Source organism: Theobroma umbraticum, unplaced genomic scaffold (genome assembly GCF_002168275.2).
Source record: "Theobroma umbraticum cultivar Fairchild unplaced genomic scaffold, ASM216827v3 scaffold_146.0, whole genome shotgun sequence".
Lineage (NCBI taxonomy): Eukaryota > Viridiplantae > Streptophyta > Magnoliopsida > Malvales > Malvaceae > Theobroma > Theobroma umbraticum.
In genome coordinates, this window is record NW_018397265.1 from 4,903,003 (window position 1) to 4,921,798 (window position 18,796).

The 18,796-nt window shown below is 29.7% G+C and overlaps 1 protein-coding gene across 1 annotated transcript; it reads left to right on the forward strand.

Annotated features, from left to right (window-relative positions):
- The first annotated feature begins 13,787 nt into the window (after positions 1–13,787).
- LOC110422655 (phosphoethanolamine N-methyltransferase 1) lies at positions 13,788–18,796 on the forward strand. The gene is made up of 12 exons (XM_021436659.2): positions 13,788–14,088; positions 14,268–14,392; positions 15,272–15,409; positions 15,502–15,639; positions 16,200–16,343; positions 16,461–16,571; positions 16,667–16,808; positions 17,289–17,569; positions 17,912–18,073; positions 18,181–18,234; positions 18,335–18,409; positions 18,493–18,796. Exons 1-12 carry the CDS (start codon positions 14,076–14,078, stop codon positions 18,589–18,591), a joined length of 1,482 nt encoding a protein of 493 aa, XP_021292334.1. The 5' UTR covers positions 13,788–14,075; the 3' UTR covers positions 18,592–18,796.

Consider the following 18,796-nt stretch of genomic DNA (forward strand, 5'->3'; position numbering starts at 1 on the left):
ACCTTCGAGTACATCTTCAAAACCTCCAAGTACATCTTCAAAATCTTCAAGTACACTCTCCAAAATCTTCGAGTGCAATCTGTAAAACCTCCAGGAAAATTCTTATGAAATCTCTGGGTATACTTTCTAAAGCCTCCGATAATTATCTTCAAGATATTTTTAAGTTACACAAGCTTATTTAGAGATGAGAAGCATGATTTGTTCTCGCAAAACCTTTAGGTTCATTCTCTACAACCTTCAATTACATTCTTCAAAACCTTTGAGTAATCATCTTCAACATCATTCAAAGTTGTGGAGCCTTTATGAAAAAAGCCATTTATTTTCTGTAAAGTTGCGAAGCCTTTATGAGAAGAGCCATTTATTTTCTTTAAGTTGTAGAGCCTTTATGAGAGGAGTTATAAATTTTTGTTAAAGTTGTTCGGCCTTTATAAGATGAGCTATTTATTTTCTTTAAAGTTGATAAGCCTTTAAAATATGAGTATTTTCAATTTGGTTGAAGTATAGTGTCTAAATCTTTGCATGATCCCTAATTCTCAAGTAAGAGTGAGCATTAGTCAATTGCATAGTTACAGCAGATTAGAACCGACGTCGGTGGCCATTGTCGATTTAGTTATTCGATGTCTGGTTTAGATGTTGATTTTAATCGTCGATTTAGAGGGCTACACAGTTTGATCGCTAGCAACACTTCTTCCCCTCTTGAGCTAATCAAAAAACTAAAGGGTCAAATTCCATTTTTATCCTCTTTAATCCTTTTTCTTATTCTTTCCCTTCCTTGATTTTTGCATTTTCTTATCAAATCAGCCCATTTTTTCCCTTTCAAACCCTAAAAACCTTCTTCCTTGGTGCTCATTAATTGCCATTGCCAGCCCCTTGTTGCTATCTCCACTCTCATGCCATCGTCGTTTTTCTCGCCAGTTGCTAGTCATCTCTTATTGTCATTTTCCCTTTGTAAAAAAATTATCTTCAAAGTATATTCAATGTTGAGGAACTTGAGTTGTTGATAGATTGTGCTTACTATGTGAATAATGAAATTCAAATTGTTTTGTATTTTCATGGGTTTTATGATTTGTGGGGCTTTTGTTGTTATTTTTGTTTTTTAGTTATGTGAATTGTGAACAATTAAAGTTGGTCTTTTAAGCCTTGATCCCTCTCCCAGATGTGCTCCAGCAATCTAGTTTGTTTGGTTATGTAACTTATATGTTGATTCTTTTATCTCACGTCCAGTCTACAGACAGGTTTCATGTCTGGGTTTATATTTAAGTGCAAGATGTTTAGGTGTTTACCGAATGTTTCATTTTTTTTAATTTTCAAAAGAAAATAAGTTGTTTACTTTCTTTATTAAATGATTTTTTAAATTAATACTTACTATATGAATATTAGAGAAAATTGAACCTGATTTTTAGATAAAGAAAAATACATTTATTTATTTATTTATATAAAGAAATACAAAGCTAGGATTTAGAAATTAATTTGGATTTGATATTATTATTCCTTTTTAAACTATTTAACTAACTATTATTTTTTTATTTTATTAATTAGATCATAAATAATAAAAATCAATACTTTACATGTATTTATAAAAGTATTTATAGAAAAAGCAACAAAACTAGAAAGCAATTGGCAACCCACTCAAAGACAATGATATTAAGCAACAAGTCAATGATAAGTGTTTAAAAAGTCCAGCCAAATTTTAACTCTGTTATACAATACTTAAGCTTACTACACTATAAACCGTGTAAGATTATGACCTTAAAATTCTTAATAAAGGAATTCTATAGTTGCAATCATATGATCGATGGTTTCAAGGATTAGATGCAAAGTGAGGTCCAACAAGAAATCTTAAATTAAAGTATTTAATAAAGAAATATATTTTTTTTCAATTTTTTTTGTTTTTTTTTGTTTATACATGGTACTATTATTCTCTTCCCTTTGGCATACCAAATTTACTTATATGATGATTAAATTTTTTTTTTTTTGTAGATGTCAAATGAAATTGAGGAGAATATAAATTTGGCAACTATTGACTCAACATCTACATCTCAGTTGATGCAAGTGCTACTGAAGGCAATGCAAGACATGAAGCAACAAGCTCTAAACTGCAGAAGCAAAAAGAACCATCAAAGGTGTCTTCACTTGTGTGAGATCACTTCACAAAATTTGTTGATGACAAAGGTAATCATAGGCAGAAGGTCGTCATTGTGATAAGGTTTGATATGCTGATACAAAAAGAAATGGAACATCTTTTTTAAATAATCATGTTAAGGTTTGTCTAAAGTTGAAAATACTTCATGCTAGTAAAGAGAGAAATCAAATGGAATTAGTTTTTTCGTCAAGACAAAATGGGCCTTTAAGTAGTTGGAAGTTTGAAGTTTGATCAAGATGCAATTAGGAGGAATTTAGCTAAAATGATCATTATAGATGAATTGCCTTTTAGATTTGCAGAAGCGAAAGGATATTGGAAACATATGAAGCAAGCATGTCCTAGATTTCATATTCTGTCACGACGGACTATTGCTATGGATTGTTATAAGGTTTATGTTGATGAAAAAACTCAAATGAGAAAACTTTTGAGATTATGCCTTGGTAGAATATGTCTCACCATAGACACATGGACTTCAGTAAAAAGAAATAATTATTTGTTTGATTGCTCATTTTATTGATAAAGATTGAAAGTTACAAAAAAGAATTTTAAATTTTTGTCCCATTAATATTCATAAGGGTCAGGCTATTGGGGAAACAATTGATAGATGTTTGGTTGATTGGGGGATTCAAAAGATTTTTTCAATTATTGCTGATAATGCTAGTTCTAATAATGTTGCAATAAGACATATAAAGAAAAAATTTAATGTTGCTAGAACTAGTATTTTAGGAGGTAAATTTTTTCATATGAGATACGTTGCACATATTGTTAATCTTATTGTGACTGATGGGTTAAATGACATTAATGACTCAATTGCTAATGTTAGAGCAACAGTGAGATATATTAAGTAATCTCTTTTTAGATTAGCCAAGTTTAATGAGTGTGCTACTAGTGTAGGAGTTGATAATAAGTGTTTATTGTGTTTGGATATGTGCATCAGATGGAACTCTACATTTTTTATGTTAAATAAAGCTGTTAAATTTGATAGGGCTTTTGCATCAAATTTGGTGTTGTACATTGCCTCGATACTTGATCCAAGGAAAATGCTTACTTATGTTGAATTACTTGCAAGATATGTTTTTTCTTGAGCAAGCTTTGTTGATGCTTATTTCGATGAGAAAAACAATTGATGAGTTGTTTTAATGTTATAAAAATATGTTGCAACCGCAACCTCAATCTCATGTTGGTGAAAGTGTTCTAGAGTCTCATATGTCAATGAGACAAGTCATCGATGGTGAAGGTGGGCATGGTATTATTATTGTTTCGAGCGTCAAAAATCAAATAACTACTAAGAAAAGATTGGGTGCTTTTAAAAGGCATCGATTAAATAGTGGTTTAAAGGACCAAAAATCGAGATTGGATAAATATTTGTCTGAGCCGATTGATGATGATGCTAACGAGGATACTGACTTCGATGTTCTCATATGGTGGAAACTCAATCAGTATCAATTTCCTATACTTGCTGCTATTGCTCGTAATGTATTAGCGGTTCCCATATCAACAGTTGCTTTAGAATTAGTTTTGAGTACCAGTGAATGTGTGCTTGATGCATATAAAAGTTCTTTAACTCCTAAGATCATGCAAGTACTTATTTGTGCTGAAGATTGGCTATGTGGAAAAGTACGTGGTGATCTGGAGAAGCGTGAGGATGATTTCGACGAGATGGATAAACTTAATTTTGATTATTATTTCCTTGTTTCTTTAGTTCTTTGTTTAATTTACCATAATGTAGTATTTTTTTTATCAATTTATTTCTTTGTTTCTTTAGTTCTTTGTTTAAAGATTTTACCATATTTGTTATTTTATTTTTTAGATTTATCAAAGATTACGTTAAAGCCTATACGTGAGACTGAGGCTATTTCTAACTATAACTCTTAGTAACGTGTTGCTTCTATTGACTATTTCACTTTTCAGGTAATATTATCCATAAGCGCTATGCATATTTACATTTATAATTTATTTAGATTATCTTAACATAATCATTTATACTAATTATTTTATATTTTAATATTTTTATGAACATGTTTTTTAAAATTGTTGCATTGGAGTTAGAGGTCTGAGGTTCTTCAAATCTAATTTGGTTGTATAACTTCTACCTTTTATGAATTTGTGGTATGTACAATTTATTAATTTAGGTTGTACTTCTCAAATTTAGATTAATTGCATTGCATAAATTACTAAATTGCATTGTGTATTATGTACAATTTATGAAAATCTTTCTCTCTTATCTTTTCTATTTTATTTAATATTCTCGTTAGCCAATTTAATATATGGTATTTTGTTGAAAAAAACATATATTAAAGAAAAAGTAAATAAACAAAATAAAAAATCATAAAATAAAAGAAAAATCAAAAATAAAAAAAATAAAAAGAATTAGAAAAAAATGAACATAGAAAAAAGAAAAGAGTAGCCAGCTGGGCATGGCAACAAAGCCATGCCCAACACAACAGGGTGTGCTTGCACAACACACCCTGCTAAGCACAATTGTTCACAACCAAACACAAATTTTTTGTGCCTAGCAGGACCACTTTCACAAAGTGTTGAGGAGGGCACAAGTGGCTACATCCCTAGCACCTTGAGAGTAGCTATAAAATCTGCCCTCTATCTAAATGCAAAAGGAGAAAACGAGGGGAGTAGAGGCAAAAGAAAAACCCTTGTAGCTTGAGAAAAAAAAAACCTAAAAAGAATAGGAGTCTACCAACATTTAGCCAAACAAGAAGATAGCAAAAAAAAAATACAAAAAAAAAAGAAACATAGTGATGAAACCTTTTTCAAAAAGTCATAGATCTGGTTTCATACTAGGTTTTTTATAGGCTAGAAGGTTTTCAAGTTTAAAGGCTTTTGGCATTTAGGGAATTGATTTATGAAAATCTAGGTTAAATATGAGATTTGAGATCGAATCAAAGCTAACGGGGTGATTAGTGATGAGATGGTAGATATTTGGTGGATGAATGGTTGAGTTTCAAGGTGTTTTCTAAGGTTACCTTGTCCTTAGAACATTGTAGTATGAGCAAAGGAAAAAGAAAGTAAAATGGTTGTTAAACAACAGCGTTTCGAGCAGAAAAGTTGAACCATTTTGTGGGCTTTGGAAAGATTAGCTTGCGTGAAGCAAGAAGAAATTAGTTTGTGTTGCTGTTGGACTTAGGTAAGTGTCATGGTCCATAATATTAGATATTAAGGCTCATAGCTTATTGGGTTGAATTTTATTTGCTTCAATTATTTGCTTCATGGTTTAGTAAATCAAAATATCATATGATAACCAAGAAAAGAATAAGAAAAATAGTAACAGTAGTTTGTATTGCAAGGCAATATGAAAAAATATAGGTTTCTACATGTATAGATATATAAGTATAATACAAGTATTGATATATAAAAAAATTTATTAGTAATAATAATAAATGGTACTTTAAATTAGTTAACAAAAAAGAAAATATTATTAGCTTAGAAATTGAATTACAATATATTCATAACTAGAGAAAAAAACACGATGTTTATGCTTAACAGAAATATAGTAACATAGGAAATATATTATTTGACTTATACCAATGATAGAATTTTACCCAGGACATGAAAAGTTACAATTTTGGGCTAATTTTCTTAGGTGAGAAATTTTACTAAAGCTCCATCAATATGAGAGGAGGGCTTTAGTTCCTAAGTTTCAATATTTCTTAATAAGAATAAAGTTGTAAAATCAATTAATAAAAATAGGGAATGTTGTATGCTTAGAGTAGAAATATAAAATACTCATGCTTCAAATATAATACTTATGCTTTTAAAAATAAAATACAAAATGATATAAAACATATTATTTGGATGATACTGATGATGGAACATTTGTTCGAGACGCAAGAAGTCGCAATCCCGAATTAATATTTCTAGGTGAGAGATTTTAGTTAAAACTCTACTTGTACGATGGGAGCGTTTTAATCTTAAATCTCAATATTTTTAATTCAAATAAAATATTTTTTAATAAATAAATATTTAGAAAAAATAAAAAAAGAATAATAATAACAATGCTAAATATATGGTAAACCATGATACATATTGAAATTTATTACGTGTCATGAACCATCATTTCATCATTTAAATGTCATGGCATATCGATATATTTTATGCGCGAGTCAATGCCCCGATGAAGGGATTTTTTTAAAGAGCTTGCAAAGGCAAGTTCCCTTAAAAAGTCCCTAAGTGAAAGGATATTTTTGAATCCCACCAATATGATGAGAGGACTTGGAGAATGTTTTTAATAAAAGGTTTTTACTTATATTAGGGTTTGCATTATGTGAAAATATTTTCACTCGCAAATGATTTGCTCTGACTATGGGATTTGCTTGATAAGCTTGCAAAGGTGAGTTTTCCCGAGCAATTCCCTAAGTGAGAGAGGATCCTCGAATCTTACTAGTATGATGGGTGGGTTCAAGAAATATCCTTAATAAAAGGTTTTCATTTAACATTATCAAGATTTATGCCATGCATTTCATAATTGCATCATGTGCACTCGCATATGTAAAACCAAATAAAATATTTCTAAGTTGCTAATAAAATAAATAAACAATAATTAAGAAAACGCAAGAATAAAATGAAAAACTAAGGTTTAAATAGTATAATGTATGATTAAATGGTATTGTTCGTGAAACAGGCATCACAAGGTGCTAATCCTTCCCTCTACATAATCATACTCCTAAACCTAACTCTGACATTCGTAGACTAGGTTTTTAATCTTTAGATGAACCTAAAATCAATTTAGGATTTCATTGACTAGAACAAATTTAATAAGTGACTAATCACACCTAGATAAAAAAGATTAACAGTGACTCTCCAAATATTCCACGTCACACATAAGAACAATGTTAAACGAAGATATGAGTAACTGGGACTCTCAATTTAAATTTAAATGGTTACGTCTCATATTGGATGATAGAAGAAGGAAGCATGTTGAAGGTGTTTGCTCTAGTTGGTTAAAGTAATACAGATAATGGGGGGGACTTTGTGATTTGGATAGATTAATGGTGTTTTTTAATCAAATGAAGTCGATCATATTTATATGAGTGATTTTGATCAAGAAGTTTAATAAAATTCATATAGAATGAGGAGAGAGTAGGCTTGGCTTTAACCTTGGGCAACTTTATTCAAGTATTTAATTATGTAGAGCGTTTGGACATGTTTTGGTGGGAACAGATTAATTGGTTGGCATGTATGGTAGTACTTTGAACAATTGCTTGAGGGGAATGGTTATTAGCTAAGATAGCTTTAGGTTGTCTCAACCAATGTCAGGTAAAGCAATAACAGTCTAAATGGGAGCTTGGATAGAATAATGATGCAACAAATGCCAGCGATGAATGATACCATGGTTTAATCTAGGAGGAATTAAAGGCGTAATGGGGTAATGGGTTAAAGTTATCGATACTTTTTGTTTTGGATTTGAAGGTTTTGATACTTGTTCATCTAGTCTCGATACTTCATTCTTCAAATGCATTTCTGGACTTCAAGTATTGATACTTTATGAACAAGTATCAATACTTTTGGTCTAGAATATAGTTTTAAGATCAAAACTAAAGTATTTGACCCTCTCCAAGTCCCAACTTTTAGATAAACTCATTTTGCAACCAAAGCACCTATTTCTAGGTTGTAAATGTTCAAAAACATCATTAGAAATCACAATTTTTCATACTCACCAATCTAAGTTACAACTTTAACCTTTTTATCTAAAGTTGGATTTGCACAAATATCACTAATAGCATAAGGTCACACTTTTTTTTATGAACAAGAATAAAAAATTACAATTTAATGAATATAAAAATTCTTGATAATTGTATCCACATAATTTCTCAAGTGTATTCTTAAAATTGAGCTTCTCCATGTTTTATGTAATTTATTATATACAATTACAAGTGCAAATAAAAATTACAATCAACTACTTCCAACGTCTCAAATTGATGTGTACATTTAACATGGAATATAGATTAAGAAAAAAATAACTTTAGTTTATGTTATATTAAAATTGTAGATCTTTTGTGATATTTTGTTCTTAAATCCAATAAATTGGAGGAGATTGAAATCTAATTAGATCTCAATCTTTTTATGGAGAGGAACAAATGATAGTCTAAGCTCATTTGTGAGCCAAAAATTTTAAAGCATCTGGAAAAAATAACATATATTATAATAAAATCAAACTGAAAAAGAAAAAAAATATGTTTATAGCTTTCAAATTGATCCCATGTTTTGAAATGACAAAAGAAAATGATCAAAATTTCCTTTAAGTATTGATTAATCGAGCTAAGACATCCCTTGGTACTTTTAAACGAATTTGAAAAGAAGAACAATGGAAAAAACCTTTGAAAAATGGTTTTTAGTCCAAATCTATCTATATATGTTCATCATGTATCAATACATTTAGGTAAGTATCGATAGAAATAAAGATCTATTGATACATTTTCTTGAGAATAGTCAAAATTTACAAAATCAAACTCAATCTATTAATACATCCTCAAAACGTATTGACAAAAATTATACAAAATGCACATTACCTCAAAATTTTCAATACATTAGTGAATGTATCGTTAGATTTTCTTCTTAGAATGTTTAAACCCTTACAGCTTAGCCAAACGTATCGATACATCCATACATGTATCGATGTAAGATGACCATCGGAGCTTGGATTGAAGAGCTAAACGACTATTTTAGCATCCAATGCACTCCTAACTACCTCAAGAAGTTTTAACAAGTATAAATACGAGTTCACACCACATTTATGAAGGTTAAAAAACTCTGAAACACAATTTCAATAGAAGAATTCAACTGCAATCATTCAATATTATTTGTTCTCCTCTTCAAGCATTTAAATCTTCTATTGTATCATTTATTGAGCTTTCATTTCTTATTTTCTTCACACTAAACATTGTACTTAATTTGCCACTTAGCCTATAAAAGGCATTCTAACTATACCCATATCATTTATTGTAATCTTATGAGTGGTTATATCTTAGCCAATTGAAAAGGCAGTATTTGAGTGGTTTTACTTTAACTAATTGAAAAGGTAGTACTTGAGTGGTTATACCTTAACCAAAGTAAAGGGTAGGTGGTTGTATTTGATCTATAAAAGACATTGTATTGAAAGGTTATACTTGATACATAAAAGGTATTGTATTAAATTTTATTTCAATAGTGAATTTTAAACTCTTTAATGACTCTAAAAGAGAGAACGTAGTCAAGGAAGCCGATTTGATTTGTGTTGATTTTCTTTCTCTCCTTCTCAGTTTGATTTGTGTTCTTAACTTCTTTTAATTCACAAAACATAAATTGCCTTGTCTATTTCAAAAAGTGGACTTGTTTTAAGGAAAGTTCTTTTCTCAAAAATTGGAAAGAATTTTTTTTAAAACATTCAAAATATTTCAATTCACCCCTTCTTGAAATTTTTAACATTAAGCTTGTTGCACTAATAATATCGAAGACTAATCCCATTATATAACACATACTCGCATATACACGTACACATAGATATAGACTAAACAGAGTATTCCAAAAGCATAGAGTTCTTTTAAAGAGTCAAAAGCATATAAATTTCAAAATTATAAATGGTTAAAATAAAATTATTTTAATTAATAATACTTAATAAAAAGAAAAGGAGTAGAAGTTGCACAACTTTTAAAAGGTTAAAAGGGTACAAAAAAAAAAGGAAAAAAACTTGCATATATAATTGATTTTGTTGAACAAAATATAATGATTGGATTTGCCAAACTTTTTTTTTCTTTTATTAACATAAAAGGAAATTTCTTGACATGTTATCAAGATAAAATTTACTTAAAATGTAATAATTAGTGTTGACATGTAATTTAGACTGATAAGAAAGGTAAATTAATAATTTAAGGGATTTAAAATCAAGTGTGATGATACTTACATATTAAGTAGAATAAAAAATATCAAATTGTTTGTTAGATTTAAAATGAAAAAATGTGTTAGTCTTCTTAGTAAGTAAACTCACAATGATTTGGTAAGGTATAAAATTTACAAAAAGAAGAAAAATGTTATAGAGGAATTAAGGGCCAAATTAGAAATTATTGGAGAGGTGCAAACAAGATTTCACTTATTTATGGTTGAAATTTTACCCAACTTTCTGGAGCCAAATAGAACAAAACTTTAAAAATAAAACAATTATAGTAGTACAATATTTCTGCAGCATTGATTATTTTAAGGATATCATTGTGAGATTGTCGTTTACTCTTACCCTACATTGGGTGACAAAACTTGCAAATAATAACACCAAAAAGGGGCCTTAGATCTAAAACAATATCATGCTATGGCTTTTTCATTATAAAAAAATCAATGAAAAAAAAACACTAATTTCTTAATAGATGTATATATATCTCTATATGCATATACTAGTTCGAATTCTTCTTTTTAAATAAAAAATTATTAAAAAATGTAATATCTAAATTTTTTTTGAATTATTTAAAAATAATTAAATAAGTTTTTATTTTTATTATGTTTAATTAAGTTTTTATATTTTTATTTTGATCTAAATATATTCTTTTAATTAACAGTTGACTAACTATTATTAGTCAAAATACCACATAACGCTAACGTAACGAGCTAGATGTGCCAAGATGATACGATCTCTTGTTATTTTTCATCCTCCACATTGATGTTATGTATTAACAAGTGTTATTTTAAATAATGATAGCTTACTAATTATTAGTTATAAGAGTCTATTTGATTAAAATAAAAATATAAAAACTTAATTGAACATAATAAAAAAATAAAAATTTATTTAAAATTTCTTGAATCATTCAAAAGCTTTTTAAAAGCCTGTTAGACCTACCTTTTTCTAAGCTTAAAAGCTATTATGAAACTGTTATGAAAAATAATAGCTTTTAAAATTAAGTTAAAACTGTTTGATCAAATAAATTATATAGGATTTAATTTTGGTTAAAATTACATAAAGAGTATTCATGCCATATTCAATCACTTAATAAATTAAAACGGAACAAGTTTGCTTCAAGTTTAAATACAATTTCAAATCTTAAAATAAAAAAAATTAGTTAGAAATGGAACAAGTCTCAAACTTTGTATAATAGTAATGGTATTAGATTTTTATTGATTTAGCAAGCAATCGGATCATGAAACTTTGATTTCCCAAGAAAAAAAGAAAAGAGGAAACGATGTACTTTATAGTAGAATCTTTTTTAGTGAAAAAGAGAGAAAACCTTTCAATAGCACTTAAATACAGTTTTGAATTTTGAATATTCTTTGCTCTTAATCTTTACAAGAATAAAAAATTTCAAATTTTACTATTCTGTTACTTGATCTTTTGTTTTTTATTTAGTAGTTTTTATAGAAAGAGCTATGGGAGAGAGACCTCGATTTAAGTTGAAGAAGGGTGATTTGTAAAGAGAAGAAGATGAGAGGTAAGAGAGATTGATTACAAGAAAAAAGTATTTCCTAAAAATTTGATATGTTTTTAAAAGAAAAGAAGAAAAAACTCTTATTTAGAGTTTTCTTTAAGCTTTTTTTTTTTAAATGTGTTCCTTTAAAAAAAAACTATTTTTTAAAGAGTTTCTTAAAATCTTATTTGACTCGATTTTTACTTTTAAAAAGTAAATAAATTTTTTAAAAAATAAAGCTAAACAGACACTAAAATATTATACCAACTATTTTTGAATGTAAGAAAAAGGCATTTCAAAAAATTTTGATATATTTTTAAAAGAAAAGAAGAAAAAGCTCTTATTTAGAGTTTTTCTTTAAGTTTTTGTCTTTTAAAAATTACGTTCCTTAAAAAACATTATTTCTTTAAAAATATTTCTTGAAATCTTGTTTGATGTGATTTTTACTTTTAAAAGTAAATAAATTGAAAAAAATCAAGTTAAACATATACTAAACCAACTATTTTTAAATGTAAGACAATTATTATCATATATTTTTGTTGCATTGAAAATTTTCATGATACGTCGATTAGATCTTATTGAAATTGTGGTGTATCATGGTACCACATAAAAAAAATTGATACCCAACAGAAACTGAGACAAAATGACAAACCTTTGCTTATAATAATAGGGAGAGGAAAGCCCCACCACATGTCACGTGCTCATTGGGACATTTGATACCCAAACCCTTAAAAGATCCCATCACCAAACCCAAACGCCAATTTAATAACAACTATATAAGAGAAAAAAAAACAAATTGCAGTCTTTTTTTTATATAAAATATAAAGAAAGATATATTAAAAAAATGATTGAGAGAAGAATTTAAAGAAGAATTGAGAATTTCGGATTCATATTTCATGAGAGAAGAACTTCTAGTTCATTTTTCATTATTTATGATTATTATTGATTATCATTTGTTATCAAGTACAAAACTCTATTCATAAGTTTACATAGATATGGGGGTTACACAGTATTAATGAAGATATTGATGAACCATCATAAATATATACATTGATTATAAATGAAATTTACAGAATTGAGAGATTCAATAGATACATTCATTTATTCATAACATTTTTATTATATTTTCTTATATAATTTTTTGCAGATCCTATATTAATTACTATAATAATTTATTAATGTTATAGAATAAAATATTTTTTCCTAATTTTCAAATATGAAATAAAAAGTAAAAATAAAAAAATCTTTAAATAATACTTAAATACAGTTTTAAATTTTAAATTTTCATTTGTCTTAATTTTTATAAGAACAAAAAAATTTTAAATTTTGCTATTCTATTGCTTGGTCTTTTATTTTTTTTTTCTAGTAGTCTTTCTAGAGATAGATAGAAGAGAGAGATCTCAATTTACATTAAAGAAGAGTGATTTGTAAAGAGAAAGCGATGAGAGCTAAGAGTGCCCACTTGCAAGAGAAGGGTATTTTCTAAAAATTTGATATATTTTTTAAAGAAAAAGAAGAAAAAGCCTTTATCTAGAGCTTTTTTTTAAAGTTTTTTTTTTAAAATTATGTTCTTTAAAAAAACATTTACAGTTTCTTAAAATCTTATTTGATATGATTTTTATTTTTAATTTAGAGTTTTTCTTTAAGCTTTTTTTTAAAAAATTGTGTTCCTTAAAAAACATTATTTTTTTAAAAAGTTTATTAAAATCTTGTTTGACATGATTTTTATTTTTAATAAATAAATTAAAAAAAATCAAGCTAAATAAATACTAAACCAACTGTTTTTAGATATAAGATAAATATTATAATATATTTTTGCTGCATTGAAGATTTTTATGGTACGTCGATTAGATCCTATTGAAATTGTTGTGTCTCATGGTGCCAGATAAAAACAGCAACGAAATGACAACACCTTCGTCAATAATGGGATGGAGATGTGGGGCCCACAACGTGTCACGTGCTCATTGGGACATTTGATACGCTTTCCCCTCAATGATCCCCCCATCAACCAAACCGAAAAGCCAATTAATAACAACCACAAAAAAGAAAAAAAAACAAATTATAGTTCTTTTATTATATTTCCTTCTACAATTTTTTGTAGATCCTATATTAATTATTATTATAATAATTTGTTAATGTTCTAGAATAAAATATTTTTTCTTAATTTTGAAATATGAAATAAAAGTTAAGAATTTAAAAAAAAAAAGAAACTGAAAAGGACGGCCCTTGCCCTTCCCTCGCTCTATAAAAGGTCAGTTGAAGCGAGTACGAATATTCACAACAGAAACAGAAAGTGCAAAAAGAGTCGAGATTTGGAGAGAAGCAGTGTTTGTATTTTCGTTTTATGTTGCATTGTTGCGTGTGATGCAGCAGAGGGGAAGAACTAACAACCGTAGATCAAGGACATTTTCCAGATCTCGTGTTGCCGTTGAGGGATTTTAGCTCCGTTTTCCCACCCTTTTTTTCTCCTCAAATTTGAATATTAAAAAAGGAGCAAAAAATTCCTCAAATCTTTTCTTCCCAAAAAGCTAGCCAGAGATCTTCTGCATTTAACCATGGCGGCTAACGGTGAGACCTCTAGCTCCGTTTAAAACTCGTTGCATTATTTTTGAACTTGAACAGAAAAACCGAGGAAAGAGATGGAAATGATGGACAAATTAAACAGGCATTTGTGAGAACAAGGATCTCTAATTTGACATTTAAGTAAAAGAAGAAAAAACGAAATTTGATTGTTTAAAAAATGATAGGAGTTGCTGGAGATGAGCGAGAGGTTCAAAAGAGCTATTGGACGGAGCACTCAGTTGATTTGACAGTGGAGGCTATGATGCTCGACTCCAAAGCCGCTGATCTTGACAAAGAAGAGCGTCCGGAAGTAATCTCTTCTTTTTGTCTTTTTCTTTGCCTTTTCTGTTCATTTACCTTTTTTCTTTTTTGCGACTGACATTTTTTTTATTATATCTTTTGTTAAGTCCATGTTATTTACATTTTTGTTTCAATTATTTAACTTTATTTAAGTCGTTTATATATTTACTTCTTTTCTTTTTCTTGGTAAATATATTAAATTTTTAATTTTCAGCAGTATAGTGAACTGTTCTTATAGTATAAATTCGATACACAAATTAGTTCACTGTGTTCTAAATTGTGCAAATTTTTATGTAAAATTATATACACACACACTATATTACGTCGTACCCATGTTCTTACTTTTTATTTGGAACGAGTTTTCATGCCTAAATGTACCATGAAAAAGTCCCAAACGAATTGTTAACTTTAGGAAAATTGACAAAAGAAGTAAGAAACAATTTGTACCTTGGTGCCCACAGTATTAATTTTTGTGTGGCGTGCCGATTTTCTTCGCTTTTAGTGGAAATGACATTTTTCTCCTTATTTAGCACTAACTTCAGCTAATGCTTGATGTAATACCTGAAAAATAAGTTTTGCTATATAATAGTGTTGAGATTCTGCTTTTAAAGAAGCAGTTAAAAAATTGAAGATGGTTATATGTATTCTTGGTGTAAACTTTTCCATGATTTTGTTTAATTATATACATTTTTATGTTTCTAAATTTTAGTTAACATTTACTCATTTATAAAAATTTCTGTTTGCTATTATGACCTGGTAGAGTTAAATGTGCATTGATGCATCTTATTTCCTTTTAACTGTTATTAGATTGCTGCTATTTCTTTTGTTCCTTGTTTTTATCCTTCAATTATTATTTAGATTCCTAGTTGTTCATTGTTAATATATGCAGGTGCTCTCTCTACTCCCACCACATGAGGGGAAGTCCATTTTGGAGCTAGGAGCTGGCATTGGTCGATTTACTGGTGAATTAGCTCAGAAGGCTGGTCATGTTATAGCTTTAGACTTCATTGAGAGCGTTATAAAGAAGGTGATTGAAACTCAACCTGACAGAAATTGTTTAGTTTGCTGTTTTTATAAGGGGCTTGATTATATTTTCACTTTCGAATTACTTAATTGCAGAATGAAAGCATCAATGGACATTATAAGAATGTCAAATTCCTCTGTGCTGACGTGACTTCCCCGGATTTGAAATTTTCAGAAGGATCACTGGACTTGATATTTTCAAATTGGCTGCTAATGTATCTTTCAGATAAAGAGGTAATTTTAGTTGCAAAATTTCATTCTTTGCTCTTCATCTTTTTGGTGCATAAAAGGAAGTCCAAAGCGGTCGAGGGGGATTTAAACCTCAGTTCTTAACTCTCCTAGTGATTGGTACAACTGTTAGGCTGAACCTGGATTGTTTAACTCATTGCTTTAGTGAACTGTTGAAATGACTTTGAATAGGAAAGTTCATATTCTCAAGCAGTAGGGGCTTAATCCTTCATATTTTGTGAGTTATCACACAGACACAGAGAACTACTGACACAAACAGGTCTACTTGCTTTGGAGCAAATACCTTGTGCTGGGTTTTTGTCTCCTTTTTCTTTGAACTGGATGCTTATTTGGATATCATGCATGCTCAATATGTACATATACTTTCTTAAATAGAGTTCATATCATCTTTTCTGATAAAAACATACATGAGTCATAGAGGCATATTAGCAGTATAATTTTAATTTTTTTCCCTCTTAAATTGGCTAGTACGTTTCTGGCTTTGGAATCACAAGTTAACCATCTTCTTTGAATATATTTTTGTCTAAAACCATCATTACATGCAGGTTGAGAATTTGGCAGAAAGGATGGTCAAATGGCTGAAGGTTGGTGGATATATTTTCTTCAGGGAGTCTTGTTTTCATCAATCTGGTGACTGCAAGCGAAAGCACAACCCAACTCACTACCGTGAGCCTAGATTTTACACAAAGGTTTCCTCCCATCTATCTTTAATTAGATGTGCTTGGATGATTGGGATGTGTATGAAAAAGAGTGAGCTCATCTTTTGTACTTTTCTAAACAGATGTTTGTCATGTATTCTATTGCAGGTCTTTAAAGAATGCCATGCAACTGATACTTCAGGAAATTCATTTGAAGTTTCTCTAGTCAGCTGCAAGTGCATTGGAGCTTATGTTAGGAGCAAAAGGAATCAAAATCAGGCAACAAAATGCGATCTATGTTATTACTATATTTTTCTCTTTGAGTATTGAATTGATATACTGACAAGATGCAATATGTTATTTGCACAATGCAGATTTGCTGGATATGGCAGAAAGTCAGTTCAGATAATGATAGGGGATTCCAGCGCTTCCTGGATACTGTTCAGTACAAATGTAGTGGCATCCTCCGTTATGAGCGTGTCTTTGGAGAAGGCTTTGTGAGCACAGGAGGAATTGGTATCCCTCTTCGACCAAATTTTTGTCTTTGTTATTTAAAAAGAATTCACTGCACATTAGTAGAGAACACAGGCAAAGAAAGATGAAACAATTGCCTTCGACATTCATATTGCAATACGACATGCAACAAGCTTTCTCTGGGATTTTTTTTATCTAGTAGCAGAAATGGTTTTTGGAGTAGAATTTTCATCTTTTCTGCTGTGATTTCTGAACCTCAAAACAGCATCCATGGCCATAATTAATGTAGTTGAAAGCTTTGTATGTATCAAATAATGTGATTATACTAGGTATGTTAGGTAAAGCATATCTGGCCATAGTCAATCTTTTGTATGTTAGGTAAATAATGGTTGTTCTATAATCTCAAGGTCTTTTCTTAACTCTATATTATACCTCAAGCTTAGCACTTTGTTTTGGTTCCCCTTATGATGGTCGATTTTTTTACTTGGTCATCCCCCTAAAATGAAACTTGTTTTTGAGCAGAAACAACAAAAGAATTTGTGGGGAAGTTGAATCTCAAGCCTGGCCAAAAGGTTCTAGATGTTGGCTGTGGCATTGGTGGAGGTGACTTTTATATGGCAGAGAAATTTGATGTCCATGTTGTTGGCATCGATCTCTCCATAAATATGATTTCTTTTGCCCTTGAACGAGCTATTGGCATGAATTGCTCAGTGGAATTTGAAGTTGCTGATTGCACTAAGAAGACTTATCCAGACAACACTTTTGATGTTATCTACAGCCGTGACACAATTCTACACATTCAAGTAAGAGGGCTAGATACCTCATCTACCAGAGGGCTTATTTTTATTGATGATTTTGATAATTTTCTGTATAATTGCTAAAAGTTTTCCCTTGGAATGATTTAAAGATTTAGAGGTTTAACATAATCATTAAAAATGAGGATTTCTGCAGGGAAAGCTGCTATCTAATGGACAATTAAAATAATTTGATGTAGTTAAACTCTTGATAATTGCTTTGTCATTTCTTTTGGTTCATTCATTCTACTTAATGTCCTGATCAACTATATGAACAATTGTCAATCATTTGGGTTTTCCCAGGTCCACTTTGTTGTTCTCTTACATTCTGTGTCTATAATTTACTTTTAGGACAAACCTGCACTATTTAGATCTTTCTACAAATGGTTGAAGCCAGGGGGCAAAGTTCTTATTAGTGATTACTGCAAAAATGCTGGAACTCCATCATCAGAATTTGCTGAGTACATCAAGCAGAGAGGGTATGATCTCCATGATGTAAAAGCATATGGCCAGGTATGTTCAAATTAATAATCATTTGTTGTTATCATGTACTTTGTGTTATTTATTAACAATTTCTGACATCATGAGTTATCTTTTTGCAATTTTTCTATTGATTGCAGATGCTTAGCGATGCTGGTTTTGATGAGGTCATTGCAGAGGATCGAACTGAACAGGTTCAGATAAACCTATCCCTTTTTTCCTTTTTGCATACTTGTGAAATTATGAACTGTGTTGGGCTTCCAGAACTAAACAGATAGTTTATTTGTGTTTCAGTTCCTACAAGTTCTGCAGCGTGAATTAAATGAAGTCGAGAAGAACAAGGATGCATTCGTCTCTAGCTTTTCTCAAGTGAGTGTTTACATCATTTTAATAACCTAGAGATTTTTTTTTTCTCCTTCACTAGTGGTACTCATTCTTTTTCCAATATCCAGGAAGACTATGATGATATAGTTGGAGGATGGAAGGCCAAGCTGATAAGGAGCTCATCTGGCGAGCAGAGATGGGGCCTTTTCATTGCCAAGAAAAATTGATTCCTGATTCTCATCTTATGTTGCCTTTTTGTGAGTTTCCTTTCCATAAAAAGATAAAAAAAAAAGGTTTCCAGTTGGCAATATGTATGTCGGAACTCTTTCATGGTGCAATCAGATGTTTGTGGTTCATGGCTGATAGCCTGACATTATGAACTAAACCATCCTATCTTTATGAAATAAGTACTCTTTCCTTTGACTTGAATAA

Coding starts and splice junctions, on each gene's coding strand:
- LOC110422655 (XM_021436659.2), top strand. Junction 16,572..16,666: donor GCAAAAGGAATCAAAATCAG/GCAACAAAATGC, acceptor TGCACAATGCAG/ATTTGCTGGATATGGCAGAA. Junction 16,809..17,288: donor TGTGAGCACAGGAGGAATTG/GTATCCCTCTTC, acceptor GTTTTTGAGCAG/AAACAACAAAAGAATTTGTG.